Source organism: Pelmatolapia mariae, linkage group LG12, assembly GCF_036321145.2.
Source record: "Pelmatolapia mariae isolate MD_Pm_ZW linkage group LG12, Pm_UMD_F_2, whole genome shotgun sequence".
NCBI lineage: Eukaryota > Metazoa > Chordata > Actinopteri > Cichliformes > Cichlidae > Pelmatolapia > Pelmatolapia mariae.
Genome location: NC_086237.1, coordinates 35,291,625 through 35,314,566, shown reverse-complemented (window position 1 = coordinate 35,314,566; position 22,942 = coordinate 35,291,625). Strand labels below are relative to the sequence as shown.

General features: G+C 37.7%; 1 protein-coding gene across 2 annotated transcripts in view; it reads left to right on the top strand.

The window, feature by feature from the left end:
* The window catches only part of ksr2 (kinase suppressor of ras 2), a 111,590-nt gene that overhangs the window by 55,396 nt on the left and 33,252 nt on the right, over positions 1-22,942 (top strand). For both annotated transcript variants that reach the window (XM_063489889.1, XM_063489888.1), the window contains 4 exons: positions 4,200-4,372; positions 21,115-21,184; positions 22,429-22,512; positions 22,855-22,940. In XM_063489889.1, the coding sequence (XP_063345959.1) occupies positions 4,200-4,372; positions 21,115-21,184; positions 22,429-22,512; positions 22,855-22,940 (413 nt within the window). The remainder of the gene's footprint in view (positions 1-4,199; positions 4,373-21,114; positions 21,185-22,428; positions 22,513-22,854; positions 22,941-22,942) is intronic.

Here is a 22,942-nt window from a genome sequence, read left to right as displayed (position 1 = left end):
GGTGCTGAAACTGTCCTCAGTGATACATTGAAGAGAACTGTGGTACATAGCATCAAGGGGCTTAAGAGTATTGGCAGCAAATTAAAGTAAATTACATCTACATAGAGAAGGACTGGTGCAGTCTTTAACCCACTGCCGATGCAGTTCTTAAGCCCTGACACACAAACATAAATCTCATATTCATGCCATTTGGTGTCATTTACTCTTCCTTTGGATATCATTATCTCCAAACTTCATTGTGACCGACAAATCGGCTTAAAAATCTTAGGGGAAAAAAAAGTCTTTGTTGAACCTGCCTGGCACTTGTCACATTGTTAAGGTAATCCAGGGATTGTTGTTTGTACAGCAGTGGGTACTTTGCAGTCAGGAACTGCTAATAGCTAATATGGCATTCTTTTAATGGTGCTTATTAAAAATATGAAAAAAAAATCTCACTAGTTAGACTCAGTACTTAAAAGAATAGTAGCACCAAAGATGTCTCTGCTTCTGCTGGCTTTAATTATAATAACAGTGGTTTCCCAAACACACCTACATGCCAGTGTTGGCATTTTCTGAATCATTTTTGTCTTTTTCTAATTTTCTGCTAATTTTTTTTTTGATCCACCTACAAATATAAGAATGTCTACTAGACAATATTTAAATCACAGATTGGGGGGAAAAAAAGGAAAAGGAAAGGGAAAAAGAGTAATTGAAACTGGAGCAGCAATTATTACTCCAAAATTAGCAAAGAGGGGACATTGTGCACTCCTTTTGGAGGGGGCACAGTGGGGTACCAGGGGAGGGGTGGGGGTGTTACTCATATGAAATAAGTGTTGTTCATATGAAAGTGAAAAGTTCTCGTTCTTTCATAATATGAGATGAACTATGAAGAAATTTGACTAATTTAGTAACAAACATTTGCATTTCAGTTCACTTAAATTAAATTCAGTTTCATTTATATAGCATGGAATCTCAACAGTTGCCTTAAGGCAGCTGTTATATTGTAAGGTAAAGACCCTACAATAATGACACATTTAGTACAATGACTTTTTTTATATAATATGACTAAACAAATAAAGTAGACCAAGAAATTCTAAAGCTGCTGTATAGTAATCCCAAATATTGAAAGTCCATTACAGTGCTGTGCAAAATTCTTCATTTTGCTTTAAATTTACTGTTTCTATGATGTGATGATGGACATAAAACATTCGTATGAAGATGACTTGTTAGCTGTTTTACTAATATTCTTTCAGAAATCAGAGAAATGTGATGATTGGTCAATAATTGGCTAAGACAGTTGGGTCAAGTGATGGTTTCTAAGTAATGGTTTAATTACCACCACCTCAAAGGCATATAGTACGTAACCCATTAGCAGAGGTAGTTTGATCATATCTAAGATCAAAGAATTATTAATAGTAGGACTTCTTTGAGCAGTCTTTTAAGAATGAGGTCTAACAGACATGTTGATGGTTTGGAAGTATCAAAATATCAAAGCTAACTCAGAAAGATCAGAAGCTTAAAGGGCCTGATTTACCTCTCGGTTCTTTTGTCAGGTTTTTTGGATCCCCCCCTCCCCTCTTTACCTACTGTGTCAAGTTCTCCTGTGTCCAGTCTTCTAGTTATTATTTTCCTGTATTATTTTGTAATCATGTATCTTCTGGGTCTTGCATTTCATTTTATTTCCTGTCATTGGCTTAATTAGTTTCACCTGTGCCTCATTTCCCCTGCTGTGTCTCATTCCTCTGATTAGCCCTCAGTCTGTTCAAGTGTGTGTTTATAGACTTGCTCTAGTCTTTTGGTCTTTGTCTGAATGCTTCCCTTGTGACTGCCTGCCATTTGGAGTTGGATTTTCTTTGTTGTTTTGCTTCATGCACTTTGTACTTTTAGAAACACTTTTCTACCATCATTAAAATGTGTATTTTGAGTTTATCTTCGGATCAAATTTCTGCTATTTCTGTGACAAATATACAATATAAAATTGGTTTTCTGTTAAGTTGTCTGTTCTGTTATGACACATGAATGATTCATAGGTCAGCATTAACAAACAAGCAAACTAAATAAACTCCAAACACGTTTCTCTAAAAATGGTCAGGTAAACAGACTTGTCTAAGAGTTTGGGTGGAAAAAGTAGCCATTGCCCAAAGAAAAACTATGAAAGACTTTCACAAAACCTGGACAACTATTGCTCAATGCCATTTGGAGAAAGTACAAGAATTCCTGGCTCATTGAACAAAAATGTAAAGACATTTGCACAGTACAGTATATTCTTGCAAAACGGGCAAAATCTTTTCCATAGCCTGAGTAAATTTAGCCTCACATCAAAAAAAGTAGACAAATTAAAATGAGAAAATATGGCCGATAACGTCTATCACAGTGAATGTTTGCATTTATAATTTACAGGGAAGTAATTAACAGTCTGTGGATTATTTTCTCTAATGAAGGACGACTTTTATTTCCAATTATCCCCACAAAGTCACCTCGTGTTCTCCTGAGCTGCAATAATAACACAAGTTAGTGTATTTAGGATCCTGTAGGAATAATGGTTCATTTTATCAGCCTGACTGAGTACATTAGATAAGAGGCTAATGTGATCGTTTGAAGTTCTAGAGCAGGTTAACCGTGGACCATGCTTTAATATGAGCAATGGCTCCAGACTTTCCAGTGGCTCCTCTTTAGAACCCAGATATACCAGTAGCTAGAACAGTCTGTTCTGCAAGTCACTTGAGATATTTTTAGTTAAATTACACACTTTTCTTGTAATTAGCCCAAACTGTGTAGCTTGTCTCTTAGTTTACTCAGTTCACAGCTGTCTGTCTTTCATATTTCAGGGAATTGTGTACTTACAAGGAATACCTTATTGAAATACACAAAAGTTTTGTTAGAAAAAAATCATAATGACAGCTGACAAAGACAAATTGCTCTACAAGCTTAATTATTCAGACCTCAGCTCTGAAATGACAAGCCTCCACAGTGGAAGCAGGCTGGCAAACAGAAGTGATCATGGGAAAATTTTGGTGATTTTCACTTTGACTTGATACTCAATACTAGTCATTTAAAAAAGGATGTCTTTCAAGCACCTTACAGGTTTCTGTCTGTAACCTATATTTATCGGTTCATCCCACCCCTTCTGCTATAGCCAAGATGGTAACCTTTATTGCATTGCATGAAGATACTTCACATCAGTTTGAACACACTTACATACTTACGTGGCAAGTATCCATATGGAGGTGTGCAATTTTAAAAAGCAGTACCACAGTGTTTTCCAACATCCACAAATGGTTGAGTTGGAGCCAAACTTTGGAATAAAATCGCAGTAGAAAAGGCTGTTTTTCTTTTTCTTATTAGTGTCTTGTTTAATCGATCCTACTTGCTTTTCTGACCCCGACAGCAGTGTGTTTTCTTTCTAGCATGACAGCGATGGCTGTGCTATCATGCTATGAACATGACTCCCAGCTTTCCTGACTTTATCATTAGTACTTGATCCCTTTAATGATGCTGCTTTGGTATTTAGGTACACCATATTTGCTGTGGCTCAAGATGTCGTCACACCTCTTTGTTTGTTTATGTGATTGTGCAGAAAATACATATATTTGGTACTTTACACTGAGTTCTGCTAAGTTAGCAGATTTGTGATGGGGAGAAAAAATATTCTCCAAATTCTGGAGTACAATGAACATACAGTGAAGTTTAATTGTTTGTTGTTAGGTGTTATAAGTACATTATTGATATTACTCTAATGCATAATACACAATATGCAACGTAAAGTAATATATATATATATATGCCTTATTTGTACTTGTCCACCTGCATTCTTGTTACGTTCAGGTGTAGGGTATACATTATATAGGTGTGAGAATAATAATGATGGTGACTGATAGGTACATTTTCATTTCACTTACTTAACATGCAACATTTCTTGCCACTAAACTGTATTATGTTCTCCATATGTGAACAATTCTGGTGTAGAATTCTGATTTCTCTTCTGTATGATGGTGACTGCAGTGTTTGTACCTTAGTTGTGACTACAGGAATAGCTATACCCCAAAAACTGTGCAGCCTTCCTGTTCAGCTTTGAAGTTGTGCGTTTTTGCAAAAACAAATAGTCCAGACTGTTTAATTATAGTAAATATCATTTTAACATGTTGGTTTCTTGTTTAGTTTTGCTGCTCTCACCTCTAATGTCTCAATTTTATATTTTTCTCTTGTCTGTTGTCCACCAGAGCCAAGAAGAAGACCAAGCCCTTGAACCTTAAGATCCACAGCAGTGTGGGCAGCTGTGAGAACCTGCCCACACAGCGCTCACCCCTCCACACTGAACGATCTCTGCGATCCTTCTTCTTCCCCTCTTTCATCCCTTCTACACCACCTGTTCATGCCGAAACACCCTCTGCAAGTAAGTGAACATCTTTTTTTAAATATCGCACACTCATTTTTTTTAAATGAAGTTACATTTTTCTTAATACTTTAAACGTATCCCTTTCATAATCTACTCTACTACTACTCTGATTATTTAGTTCTCTGGCAATGTTTCATTCCTGGGATGTTGCTCTGCTTTTAGTTGGGTCAAGTCTCAGTTGGTTCATCAGTTTTTTGTCACTATGCCTTGCCACCTGCAGAAACCACTTGCTTTAACTGCTCTTACTTAACTGCTGAAAGTAATTATTTTTGTTAAAAAATGCTTAAGTACAGCTCTGCTGGTAAATGCAACAAATAGACAATCAGGTCGTGACAATAATGACCGGAGGTTGTGTGTTGCTGCACACTGGCAGCCTTATTGGCTGATACATTAAGACATTCTGCGGAAGCCATTAGATTGAGGAGGAGATGGGGATGGGGGAAATGCAGGGAAACAAAGTAATGGAAGTCTTGTCAATGAAACGGGTGATGAATGGATAACACTCAGTGTTCGGAATCCATGCAAAACTTCACTAACTGGTATAAGGGACAAAGCCGTGCATACTTGTTGGTTGAGGCATGACATGGAATAATCACACATTTAGAAAAAGAAAAAAAGGAGGTGAAAGGTGAAATTGATATATGTGAATTTAATGGCATAGTCTCAAAAGCTAATGCGTTTAGTATGAGAAAACGGGTACAGATGTCCAAAGTTTGGACCAAAACTATCAGTTATTTAATAACACAAAAAGGACCAAGCTTGTAAAAATCTCTGGGTTAAGGAGGTTCATACTTGATTTCTGATAGAAAATTATTATTAAAATTATTAATAAGTATGTTTTACAATCATATAAGAAAAAACAGTGGTGTATGAATTATTATTTCTAATTCAGATTTGTTTTTCCATTAGCTTAATAAGAGATGGAAAAACTGGTGCCTCCATTGTGAGTTATTTACAGATATTTTAAGCCAGAGATGCTGGCTTATACCCAATGTTCCCTCTAATTTTTCATGTGTCTGAGCGAACACACAAACTCCCTGAGCGGTCCCTTGGACCACTGTGAGCAACATTAGACGTGTGCACCGTGGTCACACCAGCATCTAATCCACCCAGGTTACATGGTTTATTAAATGTGAGACTACTTTTAATTAACTGCTTTAGCCCACTTACAATGAAAATTTAAAAAAAAATCTTGTTCATGACCTGTGTAGTATGTTAACACTATTGGAAGTAAAAATAACTTGAACTTCAATTTTGAAAACACAACTTTCTTTCTTTTTTTAATAAAGCTCTGACTTGTATTATGAGTATGAGTCTGTGGTCTGGGAGAGAGTCCTGTAACTCTCTGTCTGCAAAATACAGTATATAATGACCAATGCTGGGCAATTAATTATATAGTTACTTCTTCAAAAAAGTAACTGAGTTATGCAAACGACAAAGTTTTTTGCAGCTGTTTACCTAAAAATGCAGCCAAGGCGTTTTTTTAAATAAACATTTCAAACTATTTACAGAACAATCAGCTGTTCTGCATCAAATTTGATGCCACACTAATTATTTGTGCCACTCCAAAAAATAATTTCTGTCCACTATGAGATAAAGGAGAACAACAACCTGATACCTGCAGGCCTGACAACAGGAGATGTATCACTCCTGTAACACCTGTAACATTCAGCAGTCGCCTCATTGTTCTGACACACACAACAAAACTACTGACTACACTGCACACTAACTACACAAGATTTGCGCTAAACGTCTCAAATCTCTCACATCTCAAACACCGCCGTCACTCCTAAAACTTCCCCCTTCCTAAACAACTAAATGCCATGTTGCCATATCATTTTTTGATTGGTCGACATGGTACATTTTTCGAGCAATAGGAAAGGGTGGGGTTTTTTTGGTTTTGGTTTTTGCTCACAGCGGAGAGTGCTTTCGAGCGTTTTCCTTATAAAACGCAGTTTTTACAGTTTCTTCCCGCAGTAAATATAAACAACGATAGTATTCAGGAAGGAAACCAAACATTGCATATTTTTATCATAACTCTGGTTTTACGTGGCCTATCAACACAAAATCAAAACTGGTATAAAGTCCACATTTTTTCCGTCAATTGTTCCGTCTGTCCTGCTCACATCTCCAATGGTTGTACACGTTGTCATTAATGTGGCTTCACTCCACATCAGCCACGCTGCTTTGCTAGCTAAAACACCGGTGTCGGCACATAAGGACGCTGTCATAGCCTGTCAACGACGTTGATTAGCTGCGTATATACGAATATGAATCGCATTATTGGCTGGACTATAGGATAAGGTGGCATCGTTCTAATCCCATACGGGAGCAGCCAGTCACTTACTGACTAGCACTGCAAAACAGAATTGTTAAAGTTTTAATTTTAATTTCAATTCAGGTTAGATTTTTTTTTGTGCGCAACGCAGATTTTCTGTGCGCAGAGACCGTGCCAGCAGTGCGCAATTGCGCACGTGCGCAGTTTAGAGGGGACATCGCTTATACCCACAGATAATATATAAAAGATGGATATGGTCTCTGTGGTATCTTTTGGTTTATGAAGGCAACTTTTGAAAAGTCATGGTCTTGGTGTTTTGAAACTGCTTGTAAGAAGTAAATGGTGAAAATAGGCAAAGAGACTATGAACTTCAGAAAAAAGAAAATGTTTACTGAGGTCATAGATTGAGTGAGCAGTGGGCTATTTTCAAATGGACCTATGTTCTTTTTCAAACAGAAGAGTTACCACATTATAATAAAAAAAAAAAATGCAGGTTAAAGGCACTTGTGCATCGGTTTAATTGTCAAACTTGGATGCTATGTCTAGCTTTAATAGAAGGAATATATATATAGAAGTGACATTTAAAGGATTAGATAATGATTTATTAACCACAGTTATTACACAGTTATTAGCTACAGTTTATGAGCTCCTGTTTGGGGGGGGGGGGGGGGGGGGGTGCAGTGTTTCTTTCTAAGTAAATAAGTAATTATCTCACCATGTTGAAGAGTAAGTTTGTCCTGATGATGATTCTAGTCAACTTGTCATGTTACCTGAGCAATAGATCTGCTCTCACAGCACGTCCTTTTATGCAGCTGGAGAACCTTAAAGTGAGCATGTTGTAAATAAAACTGGAAATAGCCACAAGAAAAGTCTTTTTTCACACTGTGCAAATCAGAACTTGCAATGTGAGCTTTAAGCTTGACCAAATAAGAAGTGGTGGCTTCTGTAAGGTGAGCACAGTTCGTAAAAACACAACATAAATTGATCAGAGAATGGATTTACTATTTTATTCTCATTGAGAATACTTCTATATGTCCCCTCCTGTATGTGTCGTGGGAGTGTGAACTGAAAAACCACCAAACTGCATCGTCCAAGTTAACACGGTCTGCTCTAGGCTATAGCACAAATATACTTCTTACGTAGATAAAGAGTTTTGGAGTTGGAGGAAGTACACATTGCCTTTTTTTATCCTGTTGTACTAGAAAGCATTATTAGACACGGTGGGTATCACAGCTTGGTTTGGAAACCTGCCTTTATACCCGCAATCCAAAATAAGCGCTCTACTGTGGACAAGTTTGAAGGAGTCGTACAGCTTCATACACCCTTAAGGCTCTTTGGGAGGAGTCATTGAGCTTGCTTGCTCTAAAATATCACCTGTGATTTCTCACTTTAATGTGAGCTATTTCCTTGAGGCGTGCTTTGCAGTTTTCCCCAGTACAGCTGACTGTTAGAAAGACTGTTTGTGCCGGTGTCAATTACACTAAATGCTGAAGGGCAACATCCAAGTTCTGTTTTTATGTGGAACTTTATTTATTTTTTTACAACTCGAGCACTGACTCCAAAAGAAAAAAAAAGGGATTACGTCTATCTTTGTTAAATTAACTGTAAGCTTTTACAAAATCTACTTAATCTAGTTTATCATATTGATAACCAGGTGGAAAAATGTACTTGTTTGATAAAATAACAAACAAAATTTTACACAACAGCTGACATGATGACTGGCATGGCAAAATTGTGCTTAACGAAAAAAGACAGCGTGAATCATCAGATCACTATTTGCTCATTGTGTTTCATTATAAATACCAGGGCAGAGAAAAAACAATATTTACAAAGTTGCCCAGAGGAATAGTAGTTCAGGAATCTGTTTGTGTGTGTGAACGCTTGTGTGAGCATTTGGGCAAGTATGCGACTGCCAGGTCAGCCAGGCTAAACATCCATCCCGTGTCTATGTTTGGGTTTATGGTATCACAGCCATCTCATACGTCAGGGCCCTCCAGCCAGCAGTGTTATTACTTATCTTGCAAGTCGTTTGAATCAAAACATGCGGAGGAGCTACAAGACTGGCTGAGGTAACCAGGACCAAACGCTGTCTGCCAGGGATGAGTCAGTGCCCAGTTGAAGCTGAGACGTCAGCAGTTTGTTTGGCTTTCCACCTTGAGAAACTGGTTATGATTACAAATATAATTCCATTACAGTGGTGTATTTCGGCTCAGGCACTCCTTGGCACATTGTTAGGTTCTGGAGACAAGCTGCAGATAGCTTCGCATTTAATCTGCAGCTAGTGGTTATTGTGTGTGTTGATCTTTATTCAATTTAAAATAATAAGACTATTATTCTATCATATTATATCTATTAATCATCTGTCGCTTGCATTTTGACATTTCTACCATTCCTACTGGATGATTCCAATCGATGCATCACATCTAAGGGAGGATATTTGTAAGCTGAGTTTTTAATGGAGCTATTTGAGTTAAAAAGCCCCAGTAAAAATAATACCATCATGCAATGCACTTCAAATGCACTGCACATGGTAAATCCACACTTGGCTGGGAAATTAAATGACTGTCCTAAATGCGATAAAATTGATTTATCTTATATGTACACGTTGGTGTATCGCATGCAGAACTGTGCAAAAATCTTCAGTCAGACCTAATTTCTTTATATTTTGCTTCCTAGGTGCTGGACTTTCCTTCTCATTTTTTAAGAGGCCTTGAGCAATAGTTCTTCTGAAGGACTTTTTCTTCAGACATTGGCAGCTTTTTCATTTATTTTTAGTGTGGTCCTTGTACGTGTGCATTTTTAGAGAAATGTGTTTGGGCTTAATTTTAGGATTTGTTTTTGTTTCCTAGCAGCCTGTCACAAAAGCACATAATAAACACATAATATGCTCCAGTTTCTTCAGTTGAATCAAGGAAAAATGCCAAAGATAACACAGTGTGACAGGAATAAAATAGTATTTTTGCACAAAAAAGTTGATTCCCAAAGAACTATTAGGAAAAAAACGTGGCATCTCAGTATAGCATGCGGTATGTTCTTAAAACACTTTTGGAAACTGACTAAGTGGAGGATAAAGAAGAAGTAAGAGGCCTAAAAATGATCTAGAGTAAATATACAGTATCTAAAAGTCACATAATAAAAAATAGGCAAAAATCTAGCAAGGAGGGAGTATAATAATGTGAGTCTACCACCATCGGTTGAGGCTCTGTAATGGTTTGTGCCTGAATTTCAGCCAGCGGTGTTGAGATTTCATCAAAGTTTATGGGATTATAAACACAGAAAAGTACCATCATATTTTCTCCTGCCATGCAATAACATCTGGAAAGCATCTGATTGGCAGCGGCTTCATTTTGGGATCCCAAACAGACTGCCAATACAGTAATAGCATACCTAGTCAGACAAACACACAATGGAACACTATCAGTCATGGATTGGCCTCCTCAGAGCCTGGACATCAACACTGAAGCAATGTGGGATCACCTTGACAAAGAACAGAACAAAAGGCAGCCAACATGCAAAGAAGAGCTTTGTAGAAGCCTGGAGAACTAGTCCTGAAGACGACTTAAGGAAATTACAAACAGGCTTGCCTAAGAGAGTTCAGGCTTTGTTGAAGAATTAAATAATGACATTCAAGCTTTTTATAATTGTGCAAACTGTTTTTGCCTTATATACTGTATTTACATTTATGTAAAACATAAAGAAATGAGGGACGGCTTGATACTGCACAGTACTCTAAGAGGAGCTATTTTGACTCATCAGAGCATGAATATGGCAGGTGAAATAATGTTTGTTTTTTTTGTTTTTTTTAAAGCAGTCGGGTTTTAGTAACTGAGTCAGAAAGCAATGCCAACATGGTCATTATTAGGACTCTGGAATTGGCTCACCTAAATGGAAGGCACTCATCATTTATAGTATTAATCACAGCTGTGCTTTTCATGCTGTGGTATGCCAAAATGTCTGCTGTGAAAAAGCTCTATTAGCGCATAAACTCCTGTAACCTCACATTATCGCCAGGATAGCTGAACTGCCAACATAACAAACAGCTGTGAAAGTGTAATGTTGCTTCTTTGGACCCAGAGAACACAGCGTAAGTGTGATTGCTGGTTTAAAGAAGTTTATTTTTTTTATCTTGTTGCAGAAAGTTTTCCTGATGGGGGAAAAAAAAGATAAAAGTCTGCTTTATTTTCATTTGAAGTTGTATTGTGATGGGTTCTTTTCATTATCCGGTGAGGTCTCTATAATGATTTGATGATGAACTATTTTATCCCGTTCTAAATTATGTCTAATTACTGAAAAACAAGTGGCTCTTGCCAAGCAAACATTTGTGCCCAGGGTTCTGCAACTTCATTATCCACCGATGCCCGTTCAAAAAAACAGAGAAACAAGAACAAAAGGGGAAAATTCTTGCTTCTAAAAAGTGAAAGTATTTACTGACGTTTTGACACGTACACTACATATAACCAAACACCTACACGCAATAAACATTAGAATGGCTATGCCAGTGAGAGTTCATTTTCTTGAGCTCTCGTTCTTGCTCCAGGTGGTATGATAAGTCATTGTTTGTCCAATCTGAAAAGTTATGATAGCCACAGAGGGACATTTTTGTATGGGCAGCTCACCTCTAGTGCCTCAGGCTGTTTTGAGTTCACACAGTTGGCTTAGATAGACTCTCTGGCTTGTGATGATGCCTTGTGTCCACTTGGAGATCCAGTACAAGCGCTGGCAATGGACCAAAACACACGCCGGCTGCAAAACTGATGTGTGTATTTGTGCGTGAGTAAGATGGAACGAGAGAGGGAGGGATAGAGAGTGTGGGAGTCTGAGAGTGTGTGCTTGTGGATATAAATGGCTTAAATGTTCATGTGCTTGGTACACAACTCACTCTTTTTAATTCTACATGTTTGCCAGTGACGTCACCCACTCTGCCTAACCTTGCATAGATGCTTTGCAGTTGCGTGTTGCGTCACAGATCTCCTAGCAACCAAATGTGGTACCACAATGGAGGTCCCTTTGAGAATTGGCAAATAGATAAGGGCTCTAAATAACCACTGAAATTAAAACAGCGTGAGGAAAACTGGCTATCTAAGAAGAACAGTTTAGTCGGTCTCAGTTCAGTATTCTAGGAAATTAGTACATGAAACTGAAAAGACAGATGTTGACATGATGACTCAGGCTTGGAGAGTCATCACTTTGTTGCTTTGTGGCTAGTAAAACTTACTAAACCACATGTTTATAAACAATTGTTCTTATTCTTGATCAAAACCACAAAATCAGAATATTTTAATAAAAAAAATAAATACAGCATTGAAAGAAGGTAGAGTAGTGCAGTGCCATTTTTCCCTAATACATATTTGTTTCCCTGACTGCAATTTTTTTCCCCTTTGCATGTGTATGTTCTCTTTGACAGTCTGCAGACATGCAAGGTTAACTGGTAATTCTAAAATTTGCTGTAAGTGTGGCTGTGTATCTGTTTTTGGCCTCTCAACCAATGCTCCCCTACTGTTTGTTGTTTGTTTGTTGTTTAAAACTATGTAATAACTTTTGATTTAATTGTCTTGTCCTGTACCATCAGACTACTAAGTAAAAACTGCTTTCCAGACTGTAAAAGTTTGTTAGCAGGACCTAATTTACTTTCAATCTGGCTTAAAACTTTCTCATCGAGGCCTTACCCTGAAACTCTGAAGATGGGTTCATAAACACTGGTTAGTTAGTGTCAGACTGATCCTTGCTTTATATTAGCTCAAAGGTGTTAGAAAGAAATGCCACAAGTCAGAGGAGTCTTTCTTAACACTGTGTGTACAAAAGATCCAACTGACAGCTCAGCTAATCTAAACAAAATGGTTTAATAGAGAACTAGCCAGCAGGATAATGTAACAAAAACAACAGATTTTGAGAAATTGAGAAAAGCCTCTAAAGTTATCTTAAGTTACAGAGTGATATGTGCACCACAGAAGCATTCCCCTAATTTACTTTGTTTATTCAATTTGATATAAGATAGAGTGGCACATGGGGGGGCATAAGGGCTCAGTTTGCTCAGCAAATTTTTGTATTTACTCCAATAAATAGCTGTTGCTGTCAGTGTTTTCCAAAAGCAATGGGCCTTAACATGTGTGCATAGGGACATAGGGTGGAACCTGAAAGCCTTTTGTTGGCTAAGATTTGCCTCACTACTAAAACATGCTGTGCCTGTTGGTTGGGTTGCTTGTCTGCATGCTCCAAGAAGCTCGAGTTCTCCAACTGAGGAAGTCTTTACCGAGCCATAAGACCTCCAGGCATCATCTGTTCTCCCATCCCTCCTCCCTCTGCCTCACTGGCATGCTTAAACCGGCAATCTTAAAAGACTCCCACCATCTATAAGGCAGTGTTGAGATACTTGTTTCATTCAAGATAATTGTTGTTTTTCCAGCGCTGTGATTGCTATTGTCGGTGTATCACAGCTTTTGTGCATGTGCATATATGCTATTTGCAGTTATGTATCTGTGTGTTCTTGTTTATCAAAGATGTTAACACACACACCCATATATATATATGTATATGTTTTTTTTGCAAAGAAAAAAAAAAGCCAGATCGGCGTGTTGCTGTTGTCATAGCAACTGTGCAACCTTGCTTTTCTCCTGTTCCTCGTTTTTTTTTGTGTGTTTTTTTTGTCACATGGGAATAGAAAAGAAAAAAAAATACCACCCCTTCCTTAATTTATGTCTTGTGCTATACCACAAACAATTACAATACTTTGTTCAACTGTGTAATTTTTGGGGAATAATAAGATGGAGTGTGCAACATGTCACTCCTATAACACTCATGTACAATAATGCAGCACATTATGCAGCAAACACCCACACAGTTTTACAGTCCCGTTGACTTTTTCTGCTGCTCTGCCCAGTCCGTTGTATGTATACCCTCATGTCAGACCCTTATCTTGTTAAACATGCTTGACATTCTCATAGAAACTGTCTGTTCTAATGGTGTGTTCTGCTGTATTTGTTTGGTATTCCAGACGTAAGCTATTGATTATCTCTTGATTGTACTGTGCCAGTTATGTGTGCCGTTGATTGCATTCAACCATTTGATTGAAGCTTTTATCCAAACTGCCAAAGTGCTGCAATCTGTCCATTGAGCTCTACGACCTTGATAATTCTGAAAATGATGAGAGTAGGTGTGGGTGAGATGATTTGGTAATAGCATTGACAATGAGAATGATTAGAATTTGTGTCTGATTTTTTTTTCATGTTGTTTGTGTTCTGTGTTTTTCAATTGTCGCTCGCTTCACTTTTCTCTCCTCTACCCACAGTAAAAATTTCTTCTCTATGGGGAATAGCAGTGTTTAGCGTTCAGTCAATCAGGTAGAGAGGCATCTCAGTCTAACGTCAAATGAACTATATTTGGCTGTAAGTAGGCTCCTAGACTTGAGCAGTCTCTTTATCTCTGCACACATGCACACACCCGCCCCATCTGTTTAACCCACGGACAAAGAGAAACACGTATCCCTGCGACTCTGTGTAGTTAGATTTTTCTTTTTAACTTTCATAAAAATAGACACACACATACACATCCACTCTCTCTCTCTCTCTCACACACACACACACACACACGCTCAACCCCATGGCCTGACGCGTGTCATATGACAAGCAAGTGGAGGAGGGGGACGGAAGGCCTCAGCTTAATTAGGCTGAGGCCAATAAGAGAAGATGGAGGAGGACACTGTTGTCTGGCGCCTTGGGGTTTGTCAGCTCCTGGAGGCTCATCTGTCACACACACAAGCACACACAAGCAAACACTTAGAAAGAATGGATCCTAGTTTATATTTCTATGATGGTTTTGGATTTTTCAAAGTTTTGATAGTTTCGTCAGGTGACTAGATGTCACCCATGTGTGACCACGTACGCAGACATGTGCTCTTTTACCCCTGTCAAATTGCTTCAACTTTGTTGTTCCTCCCTGGATATGGTGGCACCTCCGCAGATGCTCAATTTCAGTTTTTAATTAGTTTAATTTTCTGTTTACTGATCAAGTGTTCTGTTTGTGTGTGAGTCTTTAAAACTTCTCTGCGTTTATTTCACCTTCATTCGTCATGAGATAGCACGACTACTTCTAAGTGTAACAAATGTGTGTTTAGTTGTGACATTAGACCCGGACAAAAACTGTAATGCCGAAACAAACTTTAGGTTATTACGACCTGGATCAATAGGACATTGTAACTGCAGCAGGGGAGTAGTGATAGGGGATAATGGTTCTCAGGCATGGTGCAAGTTAGTACACTTAATGGTATAGCAAGTCCTTATGGAGCAATACAAGAGCAGCTGATATATTTGATATATAACAGTACAGTCAAGCAACCTCATATTGTCGTATGAAAGAAGCCAGACAAGTGATAGCAGCCACACAACGACCTCATGCTGCACATGCCACCTGTCGATTCCACCCAGCAGCAGGGGTCAGTAAAGCTGTTTACCTTGTTAAAGAGATGAAGGTGTATACCCAACCACCTGTAGTTCATTGCTGAGGCTCATGTCATGTTTATTCCATGTATTTCTTTACATAAAAAAAACAAAAATGAATATAAGAGTCAAGCTTTTCCACTGATTTTTGTGTAATTAAAGATTTTGTTGAATTTGAAGCAACACCAACAGGGCATCTGCCTTTAAAATGATCAGCTTCTGAACAGTAAAAGGGGGGGCTGTTATCATGAGACAGTTCCTGTGGATTTCATGCTAATGTAGTTAATCTGTATCTAATATATACCTAATTTTATCACAATCAAATGTGAAACTGAAAAATTATAACATTAGTAGACATAAGCCAACTGCACCAGCTCGTAGAGGGCAAAGCATATTCGAAACAGAATATTCTGTCATGTCTTAAGCTTATGCTTTTACTTGACTGCCTTCATTGTGTTCTCTTGACATAAATGCTCATTACCTGCTCTTGTAGGAGTCCCAGGATCATAGAAGATTTTTGTTAAAGAAAATCATCGCTGTTAAAACCACACACAAACCTCTCTGGCCCCACCACTGACAAGTCCAATCATCTGCCAGTTGCCAACAAAGGGGACAAAAAGCAGATGATGTCAGTTCCCTTTATATTGAGTTATCAGGTTGATTGAGTGTAATTGAGCAATGCATCGGAGTGTGGAGAGAAGACACCAAGCCCCTGGAGAGAGTGGAGGAGGAGTGGAGGAAGGGTGTTTCAGGAACCAGGAAATGCTCATGGCACCAGGGCCATGACATTAGCACTGTCGACAGCTGCTGATTACTTGCTGCCTTGTAATGAATTAATAGAACTGACTGTGCCTATCAACAGATGAAAAAAATAAGATTCCTTATCTTTCTTACTTGCAGTTATTAAAACTTCAAACACCAGTCGCTTGTGCTGAAAAAGTGTTACTAAAAGTACATTAAGCCATTTAGAAACTTGTGTGATAAACGCCTTGTTCGAGTAACAAAAATCTAAGAAAATTGTTAATGTACTTAAAGAAAACCTAGTAATTTAGTAAATATAAATCATTATAAAAATAGCGTAATATAAAACTTTCTTCTTCTTTTTACTTTTATTTGCTTCATTGCCAATGACTTGGGTATCAGGCTTATGCCAATATGTTTAAACCCTTACTAGATTTGAATGGATAAGGACAGAGTTTTGTAAAACTCCATGTGGATGCCTTAATGTTAGAAATTTGATTACCACCATGTTGGTTTATTTAAGCCAAAAGTGACCGTATTTGACTGAGATGGTGTAGGGCTATGTTATCCGCTAATGCTAGCAGGTGTTATTAGCAAGACTGGATGAACTTAGCTATATAGTAGATACCCAAATCTTTATCAAACTATAAATACTATGTGTATTCTGGTAGTCAGTTGAGCATAAAAAGTTGAGCATTGTAACTATAAATAGTATAAAAAATGGAAGTGCTTTGAAACTCATTCTTCGTGCTCTGGTGGCACAAGCATTTGCAGTTGTGCAAAAGTTTCTGGGAGTCATTTTTAATAAAACTTTCATGAATTGTGGTTGTTTTTAGAGTCAAAAAGGTGGATTATCTAGGGTATTCTCATTGACTAAGCACTGAGTGTGTGTCAATATATTGCTTTGGTTTTACAATACCAAGATGGAAACAACAACAATGCTCAGCTGGAGGCTTCATAACAGGACTTTCTTAACTAATCTCATGATACTATTAGGAAACATTGTATTATTTAAGATATAAGATATATATTTTATAGGCAGCCTAAGATTTTAGAATAGAAAATCAGTGGCTTATGTAAAAAATACTCCTAAATGACATTTATTTTTGGGATTTGGTGTACACATGTCAGATTGACGAGGCAATTACTCTCTTCCCATCATGTTGTTGCAAAATATTTAATTTTGGGGTGTAAAAGATGAAAACATGATTATTTTTAGTAGTATACATATGAGTTAAAAATTATACTGCAACCAACCAAGCTTATTTCCTTCCATGCAGCCTATTTGATTTAACCGTCTTCTGTATTGCACAGGAAAGAGAGTAATCATGAATACATGCATAAAGACTCTTTGAAAATTATATGTATTTTACGTTTTGTGTAAAATATTCTTTAATCATTATGAAAGATGGGAGTGTGTTTTGGTGTATACTGACAATCTCAAAGTACTGCATATATACAGTTGTAGTGTGTTTATGAAACAAATTTATTCTCCCTATGTGGGACATGTACATTTGTGACACATTATGACAGATTTCTGTTTATAATTGCTGAATTATTAGAGCCAAGTGTGAAAATAATATTGAAAATTAGAAATAATTATTAGGAATGCAACTTTCTATCTGCAGCCTGCTCCTTATTGTCTGCTTTAGACTGCTCTAGCTAGCATTCCTATCATAACATAAAACACCTTTAACAAAAAAATAGACTCTTCTGAGAAATATGTAAGTGTTAAAATAAGGTTTTTTTGATATTTTTTCCTCTTTAGTTTTTTGGTAAAAGTGTAACTGAAAATTACCTGTGGACTTGTATTAGTGCAGTTTCTGCAGAAATTGAAATAACACACAAAAATGAGCTTTTATTATGGGTTTTTCCACCATGACCCTTGACTATGTCAGCATTTTTCAGCATTGCTCTTTTCTTACTGAATTATTGCAGCCAGCACGTCTTTAGAGTGTGATATCATCTCAATGCATATCTACCACATCCAGCCGCCTTCACAGGCAATTCAGTGTTGGATGCTGTTTTCACCTGGTATTAAGAGGTGGCTTATGAATGAATCGGGCTGCTCAGTTATTGAAAGCACTAATGGACCATGTGAAAGGTTTTTGTGGTAAAAATCTTTTTAAGCCAGAGTTCTTTATAATAGATTACAGATAGCACTAAAGTAGCCTGGTTATCAAGGGATATCTACAGCAAACAATTCAAACAGGTGGTACCGATTCAGCTTATTCTGTTTTCATCCCAAAAGGTTACAACGGGCATTAGAGAGAAGTTTTTTATTATATATTACATTGTGTAGTCTTGCTCGTTTCATACAATACTTATTATTTATACCTATTCATATACTCATCTGTTTATTTACTGTACCTGCCTACATAGATACCAATCTAGCTTAAAGTGGGAATCACCAGAGACTCGACAATATGATTTTAACATTGTTCTTAATGCACAATAAAATAGTATTGCAGTTTTAAAAATTTTGCAATATACTAAGTATTGAAATAACATATATTGCAATTTATCGCTTTTTCAATTGGAAATTGTATCTCCAAAAGCAGACTTTGTCAGTACCTGTTTTATCAGTCTGTCAAACAGACCAACTGAATAACACTGTTAATAAAACGTGTCATAAATTTGGCATGCACCTGACAAACTAAAGTGTTTGCATTAGTCTAGTCCAATTTCACTGAATGCAGACATGTGGAGGCACTGCTGGAGGATGTCGAGGAGCATTCAGATGCCTGTGAAGCTAAGGAGGAACTGTATCAGCAATGGTTTGTGATCAATGAAGCAATTATTGCTGCTTATCAGTCTGAGAAGGATTATAAAACCAAGCAATCTGAAGTCCACCCCTCTATAAGAGATTATTCACACATGGAAAACATTCAAGACAGTTAAAAATCTCAGCACAGTGCAGTGCAGATGTTAAGATTGCTACAGGGGGATCAGATCTGGTTGTGATTCTCATGGTTTATTTTTAATCATCAGTATGTTTTAATCTATTACAACAATTTCAAGTTTGCGGTAATACTGTTTCATGTGGTTACAGCTGTTATATACTTAGTACAGTTGGCCATCAATTAAAAGGAGCTAAGAGTGTTGGATATGGAGAGCATGCCTTGGCCACAAACCTTTGTTTTCGATAAACAAAGGGGAAAAAGTAATATGCTAAAATATAACACAAAGTGCATCAGAGCAATGCACTGATCATTACAATCAGCTATTGCTATTCCCTGGGGATATCTATCCATCTCCTGGACCGCTTAAGAATAAGTTATTGGAGAAGAGGGAGCACAAATGGATCGGCCGGCGTATAACCTGGCTCACCTGTGTGGTGTTGACTTGATTAACTCTGTGGCAGGACTGGAGGTGGCCTTTGAGGATGAAGAATTTCCAGTGAAAAGCAGCCACTCAGAAATAAGGAGGTCAGCACGGTGTCAAACAGTGTTCAAATGCCAATTGCAAACTCCAGTGAATTTGAAGATGATGATAAAACATCATTGTTCAACTTTTTCTGGTTTCAGAAGTCAAGATTCAAAGCCAGCTCCAGGCATCAGTAAACCATGGACTGTTAATATTGCTAGTAGAAAATTTTTCCAAAGTTATGTGTGGCTCTAAAGCTAAGCCGCAGGATCTTTTAGGAAGAATCTGAATATAACTAGCATAAAGTGTAAAAGTGGGGGAGTTTATCATCCCCAGCCCCTATTTGGACTTCCTATGGTATATGAGAGCTGGATTAATGAAAATAGCCCCAGTGCTGCAATAAATGTGCCTGGTTAAAACAGCTACAGGAGAGAGAAAGGAGTTGCAAGGCAAAGCCCGATTTCTTTAATTTAAAAAAAAGGGAGAAGGCAACTCAAAGTAAATTTGGGATCAGTTAAATAAAATGACAGGATGATATTGTCAAGAAAAAAAACCCCTTCAAAATTCAAATAAATGGAAACTTAATACATAGTTTGGTAAAAGTAATGCAGTTTATTAACCTCTATTTCAGTAGCCACGATTGTTCAGGGATTTTCAGTCAGTGACATCAGTATGCGCTCTGATCAAACAGTGGAGCCAGACTTGAAATTTGGGCATTTTTCAGGATTAGAGGTTCTCAAAACTATTAAATTATTGCAACGTTCCAGAGCTAGTGATGTTTTTGGTATAGGCACAATAATGACGAAGGATCTGAGAGACACAGGTATTTGGAAATCAGTTGTTGTTACACCCATACACAAAGATGGTGCCCCATCAGCATTCTGCCTGTTTTTAAAGTGTCTGAAAAACTGGTAGAACAATCAGATTATCACTTATTTACACAGCTGTTCTTCTGCTTTGAATCCAGTTTTTCCAGCTAATCATCCCACTGATACAATAAGGTTTTCCTTTTTTATGAAAAAAGTGAGATCCTTATTAGACTAAGGAGGTTTTGTAGAAACTATTTTTCATTTAATACTGACTGCATATTGCTTGAGCTGATTTAAAGTTTACTTTGGTGTCCTTGGCTATTGTTATCATATGATGGTGGTGTGGGAGATTTGACTTTGTAAATGCGATGTGTCATATCCATCGTCTTTGTCTCGTCCCTGTTAAAGTACGGATGCTGCTTTCTTGGCTTTCTCCAATCTATAATATTGTTTTACCAACTTCATCCGGCACATTGTCACCTCTGCTAACCTTAATAGAAAAAAGTTAACAGTGCCATCCGGTGGACTTTAATTGATTTTATTAATCTATGGTGTAGTGGTTTAAATACTATATTTATCCTAACAAGCGAACGCCCCCCAGGAAGAGACACAAATTTATTTGGGATTGTGTCATTAAGAGCATCCATTGTAAAACTCTGTTAAATCAAACATGCATCACTACCTGCTGTGATAACCCCTTGTAAATAAGGGAGCAGCCAAGAGTAGCATTCTGTAGCATTTGTACTAACAAATTGTATTTGCAATTTATATAATAAGATATGGATTTTTTTCAGTATATCGATAAGATATTGCCATGCAAAATATCATGACGCTATGCTCTATTGATTTTTTTCCCTCTGCCTCTACTACCTACCTACCTACTCTATCTTGATAACAAGGACAGGATCTCATTAAACTTGACTCTCTACAACTAATTAAAGCTGACACCAAAATATCAGTTTGTTGCTACAAAAACAGTCTATTCCTTGAAATGCCATACATGCTAAATGTGATACACAATACCAGACATTTAGTCAATTCTGAAAGACATACTGACAGACTTAAAAAAGTAAAAACCATGCCTTTGCCCTCTCCTTTCCACTCTATCTCTAGACACTCTCTCAGTGCCTCGCTGGTCCCCACAGATTCCCCGAAGAGATCTGGGAAACTCAATAAAACACAGGTAGGCCTAAAGGAAAATATGTGGGTGAGTGTGGATGAGGTTCCCTCTGTGCATATGCTCACATCTGTGATAGAATGGCAGTCCAATTAAAAAGGGCTTCTTGTGTAACTCACTCAGTTTTCTTTCTCTCTTTGTCTCTCTTTGTCTCTCTCACCCTGCTTGACTCCAAGCAGGGTGCTTATGATCTAAAAAGTAAAACAATAGCTACAGTATTAGTTGGAGGATTTTAGCAACCTCGAGATCGTGGGTGTTTTTCCTGTTGAAAGTCTGTGAGGTGGAAAGAGGAGCTCTAAGCATCTTCATATGGAGCCAAACTGAGCACAAATGTAATGTATATAGCTGTTATTTGAAGATTAAGGTGATTAATGGTTTTAAGAAATACCATTATTCCATCCAGCAGCCTCCTTGATGTCAGTTTGCAGTTTTCAGAAGTGTGCCCTTGATCATATTGTTGGCATGTTATGATAAATGTATTTAGGAAAACAGTGAATAACCCACCACTTTAGGGCCTCTCCTGTGCTGAAAGTTTTTTTTTTTTTAAGCAGAATCGGCTCTTAATTTCATATTATCACTCATAGTTGACAGCCTACTAAAGAAATCAGTCAGGTGGAGTTGGTTGGAGTAAGTTGTGCCTCTCAGTTGATGAAAAAAATTGGCATAATAAAGAGATTTTGATTCTGTCAGACTACATTAGTCACCTGCCATTAGCCAGCCACACTGCTGGCATTGCATCAGCCAATAGTCACATATGTGCTCAGACCACTTAGTCAGTGTGTGAAGGGAATTGGTTGTTGGTACCAAAGTACATTGTGGATTTGTTTATTGTAGAAGAGACTGTGTTGGAATCCTCAGCAGCGACACAGGCCTGTGAACCCCCGTTACTCAAACTGATTGTTATATTGATGTAAAAACCATACAGCCTATTCGTGCGCACAGTGTTACTGGAAGATGAAAATGAAATGGCCACAAATTAAATCAGGAGGTGAGGGAGATTAGGAAGGTAAACACTTTCAGAGGAGTAGCTTCTTCAGGCATCTATTATCCTTGCAGAAAGGTTAGGCAGGGAATGAGATATGTTTGCCAAAAGCCTTCTGTCAGAATGAGAGAACGTTATGAAAGGCAAAAGGTCAAAACCCGTGTTCCTCTCATTGTAATCCTCAGCTCTTTCATGTCATATAGATGTGCAACAAGTGAAAAATCGATGCCCTTTTTCTGAATCTCACTTTCTCTTCTTTTGCTTGTAGGTTTTCCACGAAATACTGGATGTCCCAGACATGCATAGTATGTGGAAAGGGAATGTTGTTTGGACTGAAATGTAAAAACTGCAAGTAGGTATCAGTACTGGTCAGTGCTGATTACCCATTGTTGTCAGTGTCCACATTAGTAATTAATATCTAATCCCACACATTCGCTTATATTCCTGTCATTACTTTGTTTAATTAGGGTGCCATCCCGCTTGTTTTTCAATTATATCCCTTTGTCTCTTTTGATTGTTTTTCGACATGACACACATCAGTGACCCCTTTTGTTTTCAGCTTACTTGAATAAATTTCCAATTTGCATCTGTCTCTTTTTCCACCCACTTTGCATAGGTGTTATTGCTGTGTAATAAACACCACATAACAACGAAACACACACTAATCAAGTTTCTCTGTTTCGTGCATACTCAGGCTGAAGTGCCACAACAAATGCACCAAAGAAGCCCCACCTTGCCATTTACTGATCATTCAGCGAGGCGGACGGGAATCCCTCAAAGGT